Below are 18,381 nucleotides of genomic sequence, written 5' to 3'. Positions count from 1 at the left end.
ACAAAGCCTTCTTGGCATCAGTCATCTTTGAGAGGTTAGCTACATGGCTATGAAGACAGAGTGTGGGTATGGATCTCTGAAAGAAGGCAGAACAGCATCAGTGAACAGACAGATAAGGAGTAGTGGGTCTTCTCCCCTGCCCTATATCCCCTCCCCACCATACTACTCCATGACAAGAAGAGGACAGGCACTCCCGTTAAATGGTCTGGGACCTTCCTCCTTGCTCTGGCGTGGCCTTTCTGCTCCTCCCTTACCATATTTACGCTTGAGGAAGAGAGAGGAACCGCAGCATTGCAGCTCGCCCTTGGCCATGATAGCTATGCGGTCCCCCAGCAGGTCAGCCTCATCCATGAAGTGGGTGGTGAGCAAGATGGTACGGTTGCTCCTCTGCTGCTGCAGGAGGTCCCACGTGGCTCTGCGGGAGGCTGGGTCCATCCCCGATGTTGGCTCATCCAGCATCACCACCTGCACATAGCAGATGGGCACTGGTTGAAAAGGGGCTGGGAGATGCATACCAGCAGTAAGCACAGGAGCCTAAAGGGAGCCTCGAGCTCCCAATATGCGTGTAATGATCCTATTTGGGGGAGCAGCTACCCAAGCAGCCACCAGAAGAAAGACTTGGGCACTCTGCTATGTTGTTCCATGGAAAAAAAAGGTTCAAATTGAACCCTACCACAACTACTTGCCTTGGAGTCCCCAATGAGGGCAATGCCAATAGAGAGCTTGCGTTTCATGCCACCAGAGAGCGCCTTTGTCAGACAGTGGCGTTTGTCCTCCAGGTTCAGGATCCTCAGTATATGGCTGATCTCCTCAGGGCACTTGGAAGGTGGGTAGCCTTTCAGCTGGCAGACAAGAAACAGCAAGAGTCAAGTCCACCTGCAGAGGTAACCATGTCCCAGGCAAACACCCTACTCACCTCCTTAGCAACTGGGTGCTAGAAAATCCCCCACGTTCTTTCTCTCCACACCTTTATGCATTTAGTCAAGAAGGCAAAGAATACAGAAACTAACTCCTGCCCAGCTGAGGGACTCCCTTCCCTTGCCACACATCCAACACAAGGAGGCTCTGCTGCACAGAGTCCTTGCAGGAGCAATACTGCTCCAGATCCCTCCACTCCTCTGCCCAGCTGAACAAGGAACTCATTAAGGATGATACAGGAAGGGGACAAAAATGGCTGCTCTGTCTAATCTGAACTATCACAGCTTTTCTCCAGCCTCCTTCATCACCAGCTCAGCCCCAAGGAATCACATAGCTGACTGCAAAGCAACAACAGATATTGTTTTAACTCAGGTTTTAAAGGCACAGGTGAGACCCAGCAAGAAGACTTGAAATGAAGCCTGAGGCTTGTACTCAAGCTCTGTGCTCACCCCGGAGTAGAAGTAGAGGTGCTCTTCCACTGTCATGTTGTCAAAGAGTACATCGTGTTGGGGACACAAGCCCAGGCTCCGTCGGATCAGAACCATGTCCTGTGAGATCTCATAGCCATTGATGTATGCTTGCCCGCTTGTTGGAGAGTATAGACCTGAGAGGACAACACACAACTGCCTTAGCTCAGGAGTCAGAATAACCCTGTACAGCTACCACAAAGAGCTGGATCAGAAAGGCCAGGACTTTGTCATGGCCAACTATCCCCCCACAAATGCAAGTTTCTGCCAAAGGCCTGAGAAAACCAGTCTCTCGCCACTGAATTCAGGGCAAGAGGCTACTCCCTCCTGCCTGTAGTGTAGATTGAATAGCTTTCACAGATGGAAGATGGACCTGGAACTGCTGCCAGGCTGGGCAGGCAGGTAGTGAGCTGGGCAGACAAACCCTGGCTCTCAACATGGCAGAGATTCACCTGATGCTTGCCCAGAGCTACACTGCCATCCAGGGATGATTTTGTGAGTACCCTGAGCCGGCAGAAGCAGCACAGAATGACAGGAAACAGGACAGGGAGGACCATCAAAAGACATCCAAGTCACCATGCTCAAACAGGGTTACCTTGAGCTAAACATCTCAGGAATGCATAAAGACCAGTTCTTGGCCTGTGCCCTCCCTGTGCCCCATGATAAAGCACACAGCAACTCACCCTTGAGCTAAGCTTTCCTCTTTTCAGGGTTCCTTGAAATAAAGACTGAATACTGCTTCAGGCCTCTGGACTGAGCAGTATGATCTCCTCCACATATGACACCCCCTAGTTGATCCCACTTTCACAAAGGGTTAAGTATGGACCACCAGGTACCTCTTCTCTCCCCAAGCAGCAACATGCTCTTCAACACCAAGGCACCCTTGCTTAACAGCTCAGTGAACTGATGGTGCTTTGAGGAAGAGCAAAAACCCCTTCCCAACCTCAGAGAACAGGTACAGCTTCACTTGCTGAAAGTAGAAAGATCAGCTCCCTTTTACAAGGAGAGCCATCTGTCCTATCATACCGCAAGGGCCTAGCGTGCTTCTAGGTGATTGCCCTCCTACAATGGGCCAGCCTCAAGATAGGATGTAGCTCATACCTGTGAGCATAGACAGAGTAGTGGTCTTCCCAGCACCGTTGTGTCCCAACAGAACAGTGATCTGCCCTTCGTACATGTTCACTGTTAAGTCCTTGACTGCCTCTTTCATCTTGTTTCCCACTTTGAAGACCTGTCAAGATCATGTTAACAAGTTGATATCCCTTTGAGGTAAGTGCTTTCAGATCTGCCTCTTCTCCAGTAGAGAGAGAGTTCATTCCACTGGGCAATCAAATCCTTTGATGTCCACATGGGGTTGGGTGGCATTAGACACCAGAATCCAACAATTTCAATGCAGATGTCACGGCACCTGCAAGTACCTATTACTTCAGCCAAAAACTAAAATGTAGCGAGTTACGTTAAAAAAACAACATCCAAGATGCAATGAGTGCCCACACTGTTTTGTGTGGCAGTGGACCAGCTGGCCTGGCAGCAACAGCATTGAACAGTCCTGCCTCATCCTATGAGTCTACACATCATAAGGCTGCCTGCCACACCCAAATTAGGCCTTTTCCAGCAGCCAGAGAAGCCAGAGACACTCTCGTCTCCAGTCCCTCACATGCCACAGGGTCATTCTGTAGAGCAACACAGGTCCGTTTCTTGCCTTTCCTAGTATTTCTAGCCTCCTAGGTAGCCCAGGAGCAAAAGGCCAGAAATAAAACCACACATCTTTGTTCAAAGGCCCAACCTTGTATTTACCACATGTGGGATAGATTGCACATGAGGCACAGGGTGCTGGAGACCAGGACATGTGTGTCTGTCAGCTCCTTGCACCAGCTGCCCTCCAGGACAGGGAGAATCCAGAAGCAGGGTGATCCTAGTTTCTATAAAGTGAGGGAGCACCGTGTGCCCACAGCAGGCAAAGACAATTTAGGAAGAGGGGTGATCGAAAAGAAAAGTCAGAACTGGGACCTTAGCATGGCTAACTAAGGCAATACTGTAGCAAGGGAGGGCTAGTATCAACTGGATCACAAATGCAGCTCTAGGCACGTTGTCTGCAAGTCTGCTGTAGGTGGGTGGAAGCATGGGGCTGCTTTGCCTGAAATCCCATGCTCTGGCACTACAAGGTGAGGGATTTTGGTCTCAAAAACAGCAGAAGCCCTGCCTTTCTCCTCCTACACCCACTGCTTTCCAGAATAGGGCATCACAGTTTCCTGCAAGCCCAGGGTGCTGTGAGATTGCTCAAAAACATATAGTAGGAAAAGGCCCAAGTTCTGTTGCCCTTATTCAACATACTTGGTTACTGCTTGCAGAAACAATGTGGCCAGAGCTGCTCTAATGTTAGGATAACACTGTGAAAGGCGAGAGAAGAGCACAGGAAAATTCCCGGCACCAGCATTAATGCCACACTGAGGAGTCTGTACCTTGGAAAGGTGCTTTATTTTGATTCCTGACACAAGGTCAGCTGGCTCTTCTTCAATGTACTGGCTCTTCAGGGCCTTCTCAGGGTCCTCCTCTTCCTCCTTCTCTTTTCCCACAACAGTCCTAGGGCGCCCACACCAGTACGAGGGCTGAGAGTGTAGAGAACAAGAGAGTGAGTGGAGAGTGTGAGTGGAGAAAGCATGTGCACAGAGAGCAAGCAAGCAGAGAGAGTAACTCAGGTGCAGGCCACAGAGACTATTCTTTTTTCCCTGGTCTCCCACCACCCTCCTCTGTTCTCCCTGCATGCAGACACCTCCAAGAGGTGCAAGACCACCTGCAAGACCATTTCTCTTTGGTTATCAGTTGCTAACCAGCATTATCTTCAGTACGTAGGTAAGTCAGAAGATGAAACTTTCTCCATTTGTCCTGCTGCCTATTTCCTTTAGCTAGTTCTCTTTTATAGCATGATTGTCACGATTATAGAGGCAGTTTTCCCAGTGTTCAGCTCCACAGAAAAGTTTAGCATTTCAATGAGAAGCAAAATTCCTCAGACAGAGCCACCCTGCCCAGAAGAGCCTGAGGAACAGATTTAGTAGATAATCAGCTCCAAAAGCATCTTGACAAAATCTAAGTGGAAAAGGTTGCAATTATACTCCTTTTTCAACCCTTCTAGGAATGAGAATAAGTAAGATTTTAAATCCCTGTGGAAACAACAATTCCACAACTCCCACATGCAGGGCATCTGAGTACCAGAACACTGACATGTTCAGCTCACTCCATCCACCATGAGCCAGGACAAGGACATGTTGCATCAGATTGCTACTGCTGTCTCCCAGAAATTAGCAGCTCATCGCAACTTTCGGCAGACAGCTGTATTCATGCTGTGCAGAGAGCTCTACATTGCTTCAGCTGTAATATGGAGTCAGAGGCTGAAGTGAAATCACACTGGGACAGGGAATTAAGGAAGAACGAAAAACCTCCAAATCAAGTAATTAAGGGTACAGTCACATGATCAAAAGTCTTTGTGTCACTGTGGCTTAATGAGCTATCAATAATCAGCTGAGCTATGTTAACCACCACAGTTACATTGGCTGAAGATGACACATTTTGCTTGGCTATTGCAACACGCTGGCAGAGCAATGCCAGCCCAGCTGATGGGTGAAAATTTGTTTGCTTGAGAACTGTAACCCATATGCTGTCACTAGCACATGATGGCTCACAGCAGACGGAGTAGAGCATAGACTACTTAGATCCACTTGGATCTCAGTGCTCAGGAGAGTTTTAAGTGACTGGATCCGGTTTCCTCTCACTTCTAAGTTCTCTCTATTGCCTTCATTTGGGACACGGAGATGTTGTTACCAATACCATGTAAGCCACAAAGTGTCAGGATGATTTAAAGCCAGAAAGACTTGCAAGATATACTTCATATTCAGTAGAAAATATGGCAGCACCAGTCCTTACTTAGCGTGTACTGCAGGCCCCTCAACTTTAAAGGCCAGAGGATGCCACAGTGTTAATTTAGTCTCACGTGCTGCACAGCACAAAAGCAGCATGTTACTGAGCAAGTCCTGTATAACCCTCCTGGAAGGGATGCATAAATAGGGCAGCAGCGCTCACCGTAAAGAGGAAGTACCAAGGCTGTGGCACACCATACTCCCCTGGAAAGACGGCCTCCACATACCAGGCCACCAAGCCATAGAGAGACGAGTCCAGGAGCAGCATCCCCAGCACTTGTGCTAAGGTAAAGTTGTCATCCACGCTGACTGGCTTCATGAGGTCCCTCCACTGAATGCCAGTTCCTGAAATACACAGAGGACAGTGTTTACATCTGTCCAGAGTACCCACCTCTAGAAGGATAAAGCACAGCAGCATGTGTTCTCCAAGACTGTCAAATAACATCTACCTGTCCTAATTCACTGCTGGGTAATGAGAAGGTAACGTGCTAGTACTTAATAGATGTGTGGCTCCACACTGAGTATGTCCCTGCCTGTTGATATGTTTTAAAGCAAAAAAAAATGCAGTTATTTCTCAGGTACTGCTGGGTGGACTCTTCAGGCTGTGCATTAACTCTGCACAAATACAGGAGCATCCTGAGCATCTAATTAAGATTTGCTATATCAGATTCAGCATGGTTTTACATACATGGACACTGCACAATATCCACATCGCTCCTCCATGTTTGCATGGTGCTGGGTCCAGTCTATTGAGCACGTCCTGACCTGGGATGGAAACACTGAATGCTCCCAGTCCAGTAAGCCTGGAACTGAATCAAAACTAACAACATCTGCTGAATGCAAGCTGATTCTACACAAACCCAGGTATCTCTGCATTACGCTACACAGAGTGCCGCACTACCCATTACCTGAGTTACTACAACCCCTTTCAATTTCCATGGAAGAAAAGAGCCGTCTGGCCCAAACACTCAGTGAGCTCAGCAGCATAATTGGTGAAGCCTTTGGCTGAAACACATGAATTACTGCAGGACCCTCCTTGCTCCAYCCTGCCTGTGCTGAGGGCAGAACCTTGTACAGCCAATCAGCTCTGTGGTCAGTGCCACATCTCTGGGACTGCAGGACCTGACAGACAGGAGCTTTGCTTCTCCTGCTCTGTGAAGTACTCAGTGAAGCTGAGCAGATGCAGAGAATGCAGATCTGCACCTGCAGATAACTGGCCAGTTGTGATGATGTTTAACTCTTTGCCAACCCTATCTACACTAAACCTACTTACCTAAAATGAGCCATATCAGCAAGGGAAACTCCAGAGCCAGTGACAAACATTTAAGTGATAGCACAGATTTGCACAAAGAGTTTCAATCACCTTGTAAACATCAAAGAATCAAACCTAGCAACCCCTTTGGACCTCTCAGCCATAAAATCACCTGTGACAGCATGCAAGCAGCTCAGAGTGCTCCTGTGTTGCTTCCCCTCTCTTCTCTGTTAGTCTGTTAGCTATCCCACAAGCCATTCTGTATGTAAATGATTACAGGATCTCCATCAATGCTGCATCAATGCACTTCATGCAGGCCTGACTTAATTCCCATAGCCATCTTCTGAAATGAAGATGTATCATGTTTCTTTGTACAGACACTGTGTCCTAGAAGACAGTCTACCACAGTTTTACAGGAGATATATGAAATCACAATGTATAAGTTTTCAGGGCAAAAACACAAAGAGGCTCTGGAAGAGACTGCAATACAGCCAACCTAGAACAATCTAGGAGAAACAACAATGGAGAGAAGAGATGCAGCAGGAACTGTACAGAAATCTCTAGGCTCCCAGTCCCACCCTTTGCACGGAACATCAGGCTTATTCCTTCACACTCTTTGTAAGTGCCTTGGGAAGAAACAATCTCTTCTCTAGTGATATCTGTCACTGCAGCCTTCTATTCAGTCCTATCACTTTGCAAAAATGTGGCCTCTACTGGAACCAACAGCAAATTCTCATTTACATGGAAATTAAAAAAAAAGGGAGGAGGGGAAAGGAGAGGATGCAATTAATTCCCACCCCTTAGAACAGAATTAACTTTGTAATCAAAGTGACTGACTATAGAATTTTGTACTGCCCAGATTCCGTTTCACAGCTGTCAGACTCAAGGGTTCAAAAGGGCAAAGCTGATCAGACCTGCAGGAACATTCAACAGTTAGTCCTCCCACTCTTGCTAAGAGCAGGAAAATGACTCTGACTTCTTTATGCCCTTCAGAGTGTACATAAGCCAGTTCCAACCCACCACAGAGAAAGAGAGGCCAAGAGGCAGGCTGAGCCAAAGGACTGGATGAAGACATTCAGCTTTCAGCAAACTCTGCACAACACCAGACTAATTTCCTTCCCTCTGCTGACTGGCAGCAATGAGTATGAGATGCAAGAGGCACTCACTCACCTTTTCCTTCAAACATGCCAATGAGCTGTGCTCCCATTGCCATGGCCACATTGGAGATGAGGCAGGATGCCAGCTTCTGGTTGTGGGACATCAGGTCATAGCGGGGTGAGATGAAGAAGTAAGGGATGTAGGAGAAAAAGTACAGGAAGCCACCAGCAGCAGCCGCAATGTTTGCTGCAAGGACAGAGAAAAATGGGAAGGGAAACACCTATAACACAGTGATGCCGCTGAGTATTTCTTGCCAGCTTTCCATCCTGCAGGAGGAGGGCTGGATACTGTCTCCACACAGGACAGTTGTTAAAGCACTCAACCCACCTCAAACCACAGTTTGCATAGCACTCAGAGGCCCAAGACACCTAGATGAGGCCATGAAGATTAGTTTATCTGGTTTGGGAAGTGACAGTATATACATCCCCTTCAAAAGCACGACATATAAAACACAGCTGAAGAGGGAAGTAAGGACCCTGCCCTGTGCATCAAGACAAGTTGTCTCAAACAAGACCCTATACAACCTCATCTAACTTTGGAGCTGGCTCTGCTTTGAGCAAGATGGACCAGAGCAAGATCTCTCCAGAGATCCCTTTCAACCAAAATCACGAAAAAAAAAGTCCGTTTTACACCATGCTGCTCTCTCCACGCGTGGCTTATTGGCAAGAGAAACACCACTCTTAGGCCCATCGGCACAAGGCCCAGAATGAACTCTCTGCATTGTGTGGGTTTCTCTCATGGCCTTGGTAGGATTTGTAAATCCCACAGGGACAGGGAAACAGATGCTATGTGTTTTCCTCTGTCTGCGAGTTTCCTGTTACCACCCGAAACAGCATCAGCATCTCACCAGACGGACCCCCTAACTCAAAAGCCTAGGTCATTTACAAGTATGGATTTACAGGCACTAGGTCACACAGTTCCTACCATGAAGGTGCTTGCAAAATGCAGGCTCTCTGGAGTGCCAGTGGGGAAGATGAATGGATATCTCAAGAGATACTAGTGTATACATGATTAAAAAACAAACCTTGGCACAGAAGCAGCTTCTCTAGTCACACATTTATCCTGGGGAACAGGAAGGAGAACAGGTGAAGCTGACCATAGACCACCAAAAACCCAGTAACTGCTCAAATCCCTGTCTCCCTGGAGCACACTTCTTTGGGGTTGTCTAAGAGCCCTGAGGGAGGCTCAGTGATGAGCTGTGTAACAGATACACATGAGGTAATGGATCAGCCACAGGAGGCAAACAGGGAAGACAGACTCACCTCTAGAGAAGAAGGTGCTCACCATGAAGTTGAAGGAGATAGAGGAGATGGAGAATATGGCGAGGAAAGTGAACACCAGTGTGGGGTCACTGTTGGTAAGCACTGCTCCCTGCTCGCTCACCTACCGAGAAAATCCTGTTATGCTTGCAGCTGATGAAGTCGGCTACAGCTGCAGGCACATATAGGCAGCCAAGGCCTGATGTTTTCCATCAGTTAAAAACAAACCGAGAGATAGATAGAGAACACCCAGGCCCTCCCTGCCAGCCCAAATGGCAGAAGTGTGGGCTATCCTCCTGTAGCACAGGATCTAAGAGGCAGGGGACCTCTTGCTTTCCACCCATGACAGCTGCCTCCTGTTTCTAGTAGTGCTGATACAGAGAAGCAGGAGAGCCTGAGTTTCTCCAAGGATTCACAGACTCAAGAAGAAGACTTCCTGCTAGGCCCAAGAATACCTGGACCTTCCCTGCACCTGCCTAGCTCTAACCCTCCAATCTCATCCTGATGCTGGGTGACATAGGCAGTGTGAAAGGCTGTTAAAGCACCTAGCCCACTTGTTGGGAGTGGGTGGGGGGGTCAACCTTCTACAGTCAACAGCGGCACAGGGCCCAGCCTGAATGAATGAATCAAGCTCCTGGGTGCATTCCCAAGTGCATTCATCCTGCACAGAGCTTAAGCTCTACCCACCCAGTTAGGCAAGGAATTGGCTCAGAGAAAGGCTCTCTGTATTAGGCACATGGAAGAAGGAGGAATTCTGAATTACCAGGATAGTCCTCCTTCTCCTCAGCCAACAACACAGTAGACTTGTGATCCCCATGCCCAGCCAGCACAGCAGTACTCACCTGTGCAATGTGGGCCTGAGGAAAGATACTCACCTTCACACAGAAGAGCACTGTGACAAAAAACACAGACACCAGCAGGAAGAGGAAGAACATGAGGAACCAGGCGCTCCAGTGCAGCCAGTTGCTGAGGCCCATCATGTGCATGTACTCCTGTGGAAAGGTCAAGCTGTTACCCAGAGCTGCACCCACACTTCCTGAGCAAAGGGGCCCAGAGTACCTCACGTGGCAGTGAGCAAGGCCAGGCACCCGTTATGAAAGTGGAAACGGTGGCTGTGTCGCTTCAGTGCTGCTGAGGGATAAGGTAGCCTCAGCAACTAGCAGCCCTATGCAGCCTTCAATCTCATACACAGCCTCCATCCTCATACAAGGCCTCCTCCCTGAACAGAGGCCACCATCACAGCAGGAAGTCATGCTGAGAGGGATGAGGAGAACAAGGTTTCCCTGAAGTGCTAAGCTGGATCCAAAACCACAGCAATTCAGGCTGGTGGGGCCGCTGCAGTCATTTGGCAGCAAGGTAGACTGGAGGGCAGGACAATCTAACATCCTAGAGGAAACCCAGCCCTGCACCCTCAGGCCTGATGTTGCAACCATGACACTAGCTGAACTCCTAACCACCCACATACCACAATCTAGAAACACAGATTGCTAAATTTAAAAGAAATCTTGCTTCCCACACACCGAATTCCTGAATCCACAAGAGCTGTCCTCTCAAGAAGCCACTTTTCAAAATAGCCTCTAGTCCACAAGAAACACCAGTCTTGACATCCAACAGCACTGCTAAGCAGATAAGGCTGCAGAGCGAGGAAGAACAGAGCTGGGTTCCAGCAAAAGGATTAACGACATTCTTCCCTAAAGTCTGCTAATCCTCTGTCATCCCTTCTCCCCACCTGCCGCTTGCTGGTTCCAAACCTAATGGGAATTTTGTTCCTATCCAGTTCTTTTAAAGGAAGGATCTGTTAGAAAACACGGCATAGTGAGGGCAGTAAAGCAAGGAAGGCAAGCACAACGCACAGAGCTGTCTACACTGACAGAAATATGGGTTACAGACCAGTGGGTGCTTATTACTTTGGAGATGTTGTTCCCTCAAGAAGGAGGTCTCAATGGCACAAAGCAAGGGGAAGCTCTTCCTGGGGCATTAAAGCCTACAAAAGGGGCAGCATGGGAAATACCAGTCCACATGACCTGCTTATGTTACCTTCAGCTTCTTCTCCTTCTCATGCACGACAGCACGGACGATGTTGAGTGAGGTGTAGGTGAAGCTGAGCATGAGCAGCAAGGGTAGCTGGTTCTGGATGGCAAGAAGGAAGAGGTCATTGACATATGACGGGTAGGGGAAGCGCTGTACCACCACAGTGATGTTCTCCAGCAGGCTGGCACTGGTGTCATTAGTGTGATATTGTATGATGGCTCTATCCAAGGCATGTTGCACTGCCAGGAAGCCTTCCCGGATATAACCTGCATGGCAAAACAACACGAGAAAAATGTGTGCATTTTCTATGCAGATCAATTCAAAGGGAGAAAAGAGCAGCACAGACCTTTTCAGGAAGAGAAGTAGCCTCTAAGAGAAGGATTGTTTGGGAAGAATAGAAGAGAAAAAATAGCTCTTAGAAAAGGAAAATAAGTATCACCATCAAAATACTCTTTGTCATTTCAGTTGGCATAAAAGGGCTTGGGAAGGATTAAAATCAGAGCAATTTAAATCTCTCATAAGCATTTAAAAAAAAGCTGGCAGGAAACTGATTTAAATGGCAATCCTTTTCTGCCCCTGCTTTTTATTTTTTAAGGAAAGTGATTCTCATTTATCACAAATGACAAAAAATATCACTGAACTGAGTTTTTGTATGAAATTCTGGCCTTTTTCAGTAAACCAAGGGAGTACGCAATACTGAAGTAGGTTTTTCTGGGGAAGAATATAGCCCATTTTTCACATAATTGGCTTAAATTTTTGTGCATTAGAAAATAGCATTTTTTAAAAATACTATTCTATTGTTACATGTGATTTCCACCACATTACCTGAATGGAAACTAGAATTCCCTTTAGAAAGCTCCAAATCAGCATTCTGAAAGTTACTTGCCCAAAACATCCTGGACAGATATGGAAAAGGTGGAAAAAAAGGGAGTTCACTGACAATGATTTATATCAACTGATTGACTAAACAAATATTGTAGTAAGGGAGTTGATCTAAAAGTCTCTGTTCAATCTAGTAGATACAGTGCCTTCATGCTGTTTTACCTACATCCTCTGAGAAAAATCAGTTTGCCCGCTTTCCCAGTCTCCTAATCTTTTTCTTGATGTAGCTACTGAACCAAATGGAATAAGAAATTGAATAGAGGGAAACATCCTTTTTGTAGCCACAGAGGAAACTCCAAAAGTCAAGGACTGGGCTGGTCCTAAACCAGTGCCAGCACCTGGAATTTCACTGCTGTTTCCCACTCAGTGGTTTGGCTTTCTTTATAAACTTGTGCTAAAACCACAGAATTGCTCTGTTTAGTTGCGACGTATTTCTGGAGTATCATAAGACCTAAACAGTCCGGACCTGAAATAAATTTTCCACTAAAAACACATTTAAAATACGAAAATAATACATGTTTAAATTTTAAAATTCAAGTAAATAAAATTTATTCTTATCCAACTACTTTCAACAGAGGCATCCTTTCCAAACAGATGCTCTCCCTAAAGGCTTTGTAGAGCCTTTAGGAAGATGACTGTCATCCCACACCTCCATTTTGTTCTAGAGCTGTACTGGTTAAAGCAGTGGGAAGCAAGCCCTGCAGCATCCACGGCATGCAGGGCACAGTCATCAAGCACACAAGGAGAACTTGTTTATCTGTTAGTAAGAGACTGACAGAGATGATGTTGACCCTTTGCCTCACAAATCCCCTGCATTTTTAAAGCCCATATCCTGCCCTTCCTGGCCTAGTGAGCTCCCTTGCCAGCTGACAGCAACTGGTGGAGGGAAATGCTGAGGAAAGCCTCATTTCTGCAGCTGGCTGCTGTAGGACTAGGCTAGGTGATGGCCAGCATTTCCCAAGAGATTCTAATTTATGGGATATTTATTTATACTCAGAATCTCAGTGAATACTGTACAGTGTATCACTATACAGAAAATAAAGTCTGTCTTACAGACTGGCAAATGATGTATGGTGGAATGAAAGCAAACCCTCACCTGGTGTTCCACCATCTGCAAACTTGGCCTCCCTGGGACCGGGCAACTGGAAAAGAGGGAAGAGGTAGCTGGTGTGCCAGTCACGGTCAAGGTTAGGGTTTAAGCCGGTCTGCTCACTCCGGGGKGCATTCCTTGGGCTGTATTTGAAGCGCAGTTCATAATCAACCTGCAAGGAGCACAGAAAGGAGTTCTGTGTCACAGATTAATCAGAAAGAGGAGCAATTCCGTGCATCACCAAGGGCCAGAAGAGGCTGTCACCCTCATATCCTTCTTCACGTTGACCCGGCCCTTCAAGCACTTGCACTGAGCCACTGTTAATGGCTTGAGAGTCAACTCCTCACCCTCCAATCAGGCTTTGTAAAGTGCTGATGGAAGAGCTGCATGTCTGGGCACCCCTACAAGCATCTGGCTGCATTGAGAGGCCTTCTGGAAGCCAGGATGCTTGGCATCAGCCCCCCTCTGCCAGCAGCTGTCCATCAAGGTTAAAACAGTCATTCTCCCTCTGTAGGATGTGGGGATCTGGCCCCAGCTGCTCACCTCTGAGCTGTGGTCGCACATTCAGCAGCAATGCTTACCTGGAGGGGCAAGGGGGCCTTGCTCTGACTGAAGTTGTGTTTGAACACAACAGCTGCCAGCACATTGCCTGAGCGGTTGTCCAACTTCACATATTCTTCAAATTCCCTCTCTGAGGAAAAACCTTGAGCTGCAGAGGAAGGAAAGGCAGACTGTGAGCAGCCTGTAGGAGCTGCAGTCCGCAGAGCATGGCATTTCACAGAGCAGGCTGAAACCCAGAAGACAGTCACCACAAATGTCATATTGTTTCAGGACAGTCTTTCTGGGCAGGATGGATGCGCTCCAACTAGAGCCAAAAAACATCATCGGTGTCAGCATGGGGAATTTGTACAGGATGTAGCCGTACCCATCATGGGGAGGGCAGATTTTTTTTTCTCTTCCTTGAGAGCAGAAGATCAGATATCTTTCCACTGAAAATTTCTAGTATTTTCTTGAGCTCAGAACAAGAAATTGAAGTATTAAAATTTTCTGTGCAACAAGATTATCAAATACATCGTTTCAGGGTAGTGACAGCCACTTTATTCAGCTATTTTAAGGCCAGTATGTTTCAACTTCTAGACAGAAATTGCAACAGAAAACGTAACAAAAATCAAAACTAAGTCAGGTAGCTTTAGTAAAACAAAAGCAAAATCACTGCCTTGAAAGTCTAATGAGTGATGCATTCTGGGAAAAGAGCATCAAGATTTATCTTAATAAAAATCAGTCTGAGAAATTCTGGCTACTCTAACAATTATTAGGGTAGAAAACAGACTGATTAGACATAAATTTGTCAAATACATAGAAGAGGACGTCCATTTTTTAAAAACTCAATTTGCTTTATGAGTATTGGATGTTACCCATAACAGCAAGTGACACAGCTGACTGATTGCTGAACAGAAGTCTATGTTTCAAGAGAACTCTTAACTTGAGCTGGCAGCTCAGCCCATAGAAGTGAAGCTGCTGCCACCAACATTGCCACTCAGTGCTCGAGTTAGATGCTGGTCTCTGCACCCTAGTAATGCTTTATCTAGGGAAAAATTCATGTCCTTTAGAAGTTTCATCTCAGGAACTTAGAATATCCTACCTACAGGTCCCAATTTAGGAATGCACTTACATCACCAAAGCTGTAAGTGCAGTGTTCAATTTAGGCCTCTGAAGCATGCCCGGCTTCAGAGATGCATAAGTCCAAGCCACAACGCCCAGCCCCTGCTAACCTTTAATGTTGATCGGTAAAGCTTTTTCTACTGCCTCAGCAATGTTCTTCACAGCACTGCTGTTCGAGGGGATGTACGCCAGCTCCCAAGGGTTGCTTGGATGCCGGTGATAGAAGAATGCTGGCAAGTCATCCACCGACTGGGTAGGGTAGATAGTGGCATTGGGGTGGCTGATTGAATGCACCCGGTGACGAAGTGCAATCAAGATGGCAGCAAACAGCAGTGGCAGACAGATTTCTATGACCGTTACCAAAATCTGCCGTTTCTGTAGCAAGGAAGGAAATAAAAAAAAGAGAGAATAATAAAAGATGTAAGAGATATAAGTAGTGTTAGACCTGCTCAAAGGAGATGAAACACAACAAAGTTCATGGCACATGTATTCCATGCATCAGAAGTATCAGAGGGCTCTTGCATTTTACAGCTCTCAGGGCTGCAAAGACTTCGTGAGCTGCTTTTTTTCTGTAGGAGACCACAAATGAATGAAGCATGTGAATCGACTGTGAGACTAGGCAAGACTTGCTGTTAAATTCAGAAGGTTCCTGCAGCTTTCAGGACTTTCCAGTCAAGGTGTTTTCTGTCTCCTTCCCTAAACATGCTCGGTTTTAAACGGTGTTGCTTTTACATACTTCTCAGCTATGCTGCCACAGAATATATGCATTTAGCTGGTTATTTGCCTTTTCACGAAACTCTTCCAAAGAGCAGGCACTCTTTGATGCCTGCCTAAATCACTCCTGTGAGCAACTGCAGCAATATATCTCAGTGCTCCTGCAAAGAGGGAAAATGCTATGTGGGGACCAGTCGGTATCAGGAGAGCAAAGAGAACAGCTTTTATCAATGTAGGGCAGCTATAACCAATACTTAAAAGGACTAGAAACTAAAAATACTGTAGCTAAATAACAGGAAAGATGGAACAAACAAGCAAAGAGGAGTTAAATTAGAGCACAGAAAGCTAATACAGCCACTGAAACCTTCTGCCAGAAATTAGCAGTTGCATGCAACTAGGACATCAACTCTACACCTCAGCCAGCAGACAAGACCCTGAGAGCACGGCAGCTCTTCCTGCCAAGCCAGGCAAGTGGGTCAAGCAATAGCTTGAGGGACAAAGGAACTCCTCTCACAGAAATCAAAAGTACTGTTCGCTGCAGCTTTTCCCCCGGCCCTCAGAGACCACCTGTCAGAAGGTGAATAACACCTGAGAGCCTGAAGAGGCAGGTGGAGTAGCTGGCAGGTGACAGCAAGGTGTCAGGGAGAGTGCAAACCAAGTGCATCCAGCAGTGTGGCAGCAAAGGAGTCCCATGCCACTCAGCTGCCTCTTGCGGCATCTGACACGCTTGCCCGGCAGTAAGCGCTGAGCAGGATGCTCAGGTCTGGCCTAGGCAAGATAGGAGAAGCAACTTTGCCCTCAAAGCTTTTAGCTACATGTGACAGGTATCCTCAAACAGCACGAAAAACATATCCAAGAGCCGAGGTTCTACTTCTAAGATCCGTCTGCGCTAAGCACATCAGCTCACTTACTTTTTAAATTCAAGTTCAAGCCACTGGACAATTCAGTACAGTGAATGCACTTGAGCCGCAAAGCCAGAACTTTAGCCTCCAGCCCCCAAGAGCAGATGTCTCTAGTTTTCTGTCAATGCTGCCTCCCAGAACACTTCATATTCTCCATGTACTACTAACACATACTACTAACCCAGGTTAACTAGCACTTAAAACTCCACTTCCTCTATCACTGGGCAACATGCCCTGCTACAAGGTGGCCAGACAGGTACTGGAGAGCTGAACCTACTTCTGTTTTCACAGAGAGGTCTGGATCTCCAGTGGCTAATTATCTGTCCTCTCTCTGATCAGAAAGCAGCTGCTACCTGCTGCAACAGAGCAGGCAGCAGAAAGTAGCTGTGGAGATTTCTGGCAGAGCTGGAACTGCTGACACAGTTGCAACAAATGTCTCACGTTAAAAAATAGAAACTCACTTCAGGGCTGGCTGACCCTAAACCAAGAGCATTACCTGGCCAGGTGCCTTCTGCAAAGGAAGTACTGATGGAAAAAGGGGCCAGAAGAACAAGGATTCTGTGGATTCAGCCATGAAGCAGGACAAAAGCTGCTGGACTAAAGGGACTAACACCACCAGGTGCAGAGGGTCAGGAACGTAGAAGGAACAGTAGTTCTCAGAGAAATGCAGCCTTGTGGTCCTGCAGAGCAGCTGCCCTGACTTGTTTTACCCCAGGTACTAGGATATGCTGCTAACTACTGGATTTATGCTCATAAAGTTATAAAGTCATGCTCCTTTCCAGGAGAGGGGAGCGGTGAGCGCATAAAATGTCAAACAATAAACCCATAAAAATGTGGAACAAGCTGGACTGGGTAATGTCAAGGGAAACCGAGGCAGGGCTTGCTTGCATAGCTTTTCTTGGCTGCTGGAGGACCCCCATGCAGTGGACAACACAGAGCCAGGGGAAAAGGCACTTTTGTACCTGCTTAGCTCTCTTTCTACATAGGGAAACCATACTTCAGGAGAGCATGAGCAAGGGTGTGAAGGTAAATCCAGCTGCCTCGATTCCTCTTGTAAGCTGAGCCACCTTTACTGGCTGCGTGTGACCTTAGCCCGGGCCACATGCAAGATCAAACACGTTAAACTAAACCTCATTTACTGCAGTTTAAGCTAATCAGTTTTATCTGGCAGTTGGGATAGGCTATGAATACACCCACTGCCAAAACAGGCAGCTCAGCTCCCCGCTGGGATTCATAGCACTGCTCATTTTGAGTGTATGCCCAGAGCAGAAGCAGCAACACTTACCTTTTCTGAGGGCTCTTGCTAAAAAAGGCTTTAAAAAATCATGGTGTTGCACAGCCGTCCACTGGACTAGAAAGAGCAGCAACAAAGGCACATGAGGCAAGAGAAGCACCAAGACATTTTATTCCTTAACTTGCTGTCTCAGCAACTGTTTTTTATGTGGATGGTCCAGCTCCTCCCTGACATCTCCCCAAAATTGGGTGTTGCTAAACTGCCTCCTACTTGGCATACTCTTATTCAACTTGTCTGCTGGAAGCTGCAATGCAACAGTCCAGATTGCAGCTTAGCATAGAAACCATCTCTGCTGTTATAAACAAAGATGCCCAGACTCTGGGCATCTGCATAAGGTTAACACTCTGCTGGGGCGTGAGCCCCCATCCGTGTGCCTTTGACTGCTTCCCCTGCCTGCTTCCATCCTAGTATGGACCACAGCTCTGGATGTATGAGCACTCCAGATAGCCCCGCAGCTGCTACGACGGCTTGTTCTGAAGCTGCATGTGCTAACTGCAGGTCTCTGTCACACAGTCCACTGAGTTACACCTCATGGGCCCTCTGCAGATCAGAACATGTTTTTTTATTTTTCAAGTGGAAGAAAAAGAAGCAAATGAGACATCCTAGGATCCACACGCAGTTTCTGCAGGAGTGGGAACTGAGCCCAGAGCATGAGCCATCCTGATTTCTCAAGATCTCCTGGAAAGGGGGAGACAGTTTTGCACTGCAGCAATTGGCTCAAATTTGTTCTTCCCAGGTTTGCTCAGGAGGTGGGTGTACAGGCATCTTGCCACACAGCTTCTCCCTCGCATTGCCCCAGTGTTCAATATCTGTTATTAAAGCAGGCAGCCCATCTCTG

The 18,381-nt window shown here is 47.1% G+C and overlaps 1 protein-coding gene across 2 annotated transcripts in view; it reads right to left on the bottom strand.

Moving 5' to 3' along the window:
* The window catches only part of ABCA3 (ATP binding cassette subfamily A member 3), a 47,135-nt gene that overhangs the window by 16,718 nt on the left and 12,036 nt on the right, over positions 1 to 18,381 (bottom strand). For both annotated transcript variants that reach the window (XM_085307021.1, XM_085307022.1), the window contains exons 3-15: positions 14,744 to 15,008; positions 13,553 to 13,680; positions 12,978 to 13,143; positions 11,006 to 11,265; positions 9,844 to 9,960; positions 8,972 to 9,092; positions 7,722 to 7,895; positions 5,463 to 5,644; positions 3,848 to 3,994; positions 2,487 to 2,616; positions 1,368 to 1,522; positions 687 to 842; positions 255 to 465 (exon numbers count right to left, since the gene is read on the bottom strand). In XM_085307021.1, the coding sequence (XP_085163147.1) occupies positions 255 to 465; positions 687 to 842; positions 1,368 to 1,522; positions 2,487 to 2,616; positions 3,848 to 3,994; positions 5,463 to 5,644; positions 7,722 to 7,895; positions 8,972 to 9,092; positions 9,844 to 9,960; positions 11,006 to 11,265; positions 12,978 to 13,143; positions 13,553 to 13,680; positions 14,744 to 15,008 (2,212 nt within the window). The remainder of the gene's footprint in view (positions 1 to 254; positions 466 to 686; positions 843 to 1,367; positions 1,523 to 2,486; positions 2,617 to 3,847; positions 3,995 to 5,462; positions 5,645 to 7,721; positions 7,896 to 8,971; positions 9,093 to 9,843; positions 9,961 to 11,005; positions 11,266 to 12,977; positions 13,144 to 13,552; positions 13,681 to 14,743; positions 15,009 to 18,381) is intronic.

The sequence above is a fragment of the Rhea americana genome, unplaced genomic scaffold, assembly GCF_003343005.1.
Source record: "Rhea americana isolate MKP2758 unplaced genomic scaffold, rheAme1 scaffold_250, whole genome shotgun sequence".
Taxonomy (NCBI): domain Eukaryota; kingdom Metazoa; phylum Chordata; class Aves; order Rheiformes; family Rheidae; genus Rhea; species Rhea americana.
Note: the sequence above shows the minus strand (reverse complement) of the source record. Positions and strands in the feature narration are given on the sequence as shown.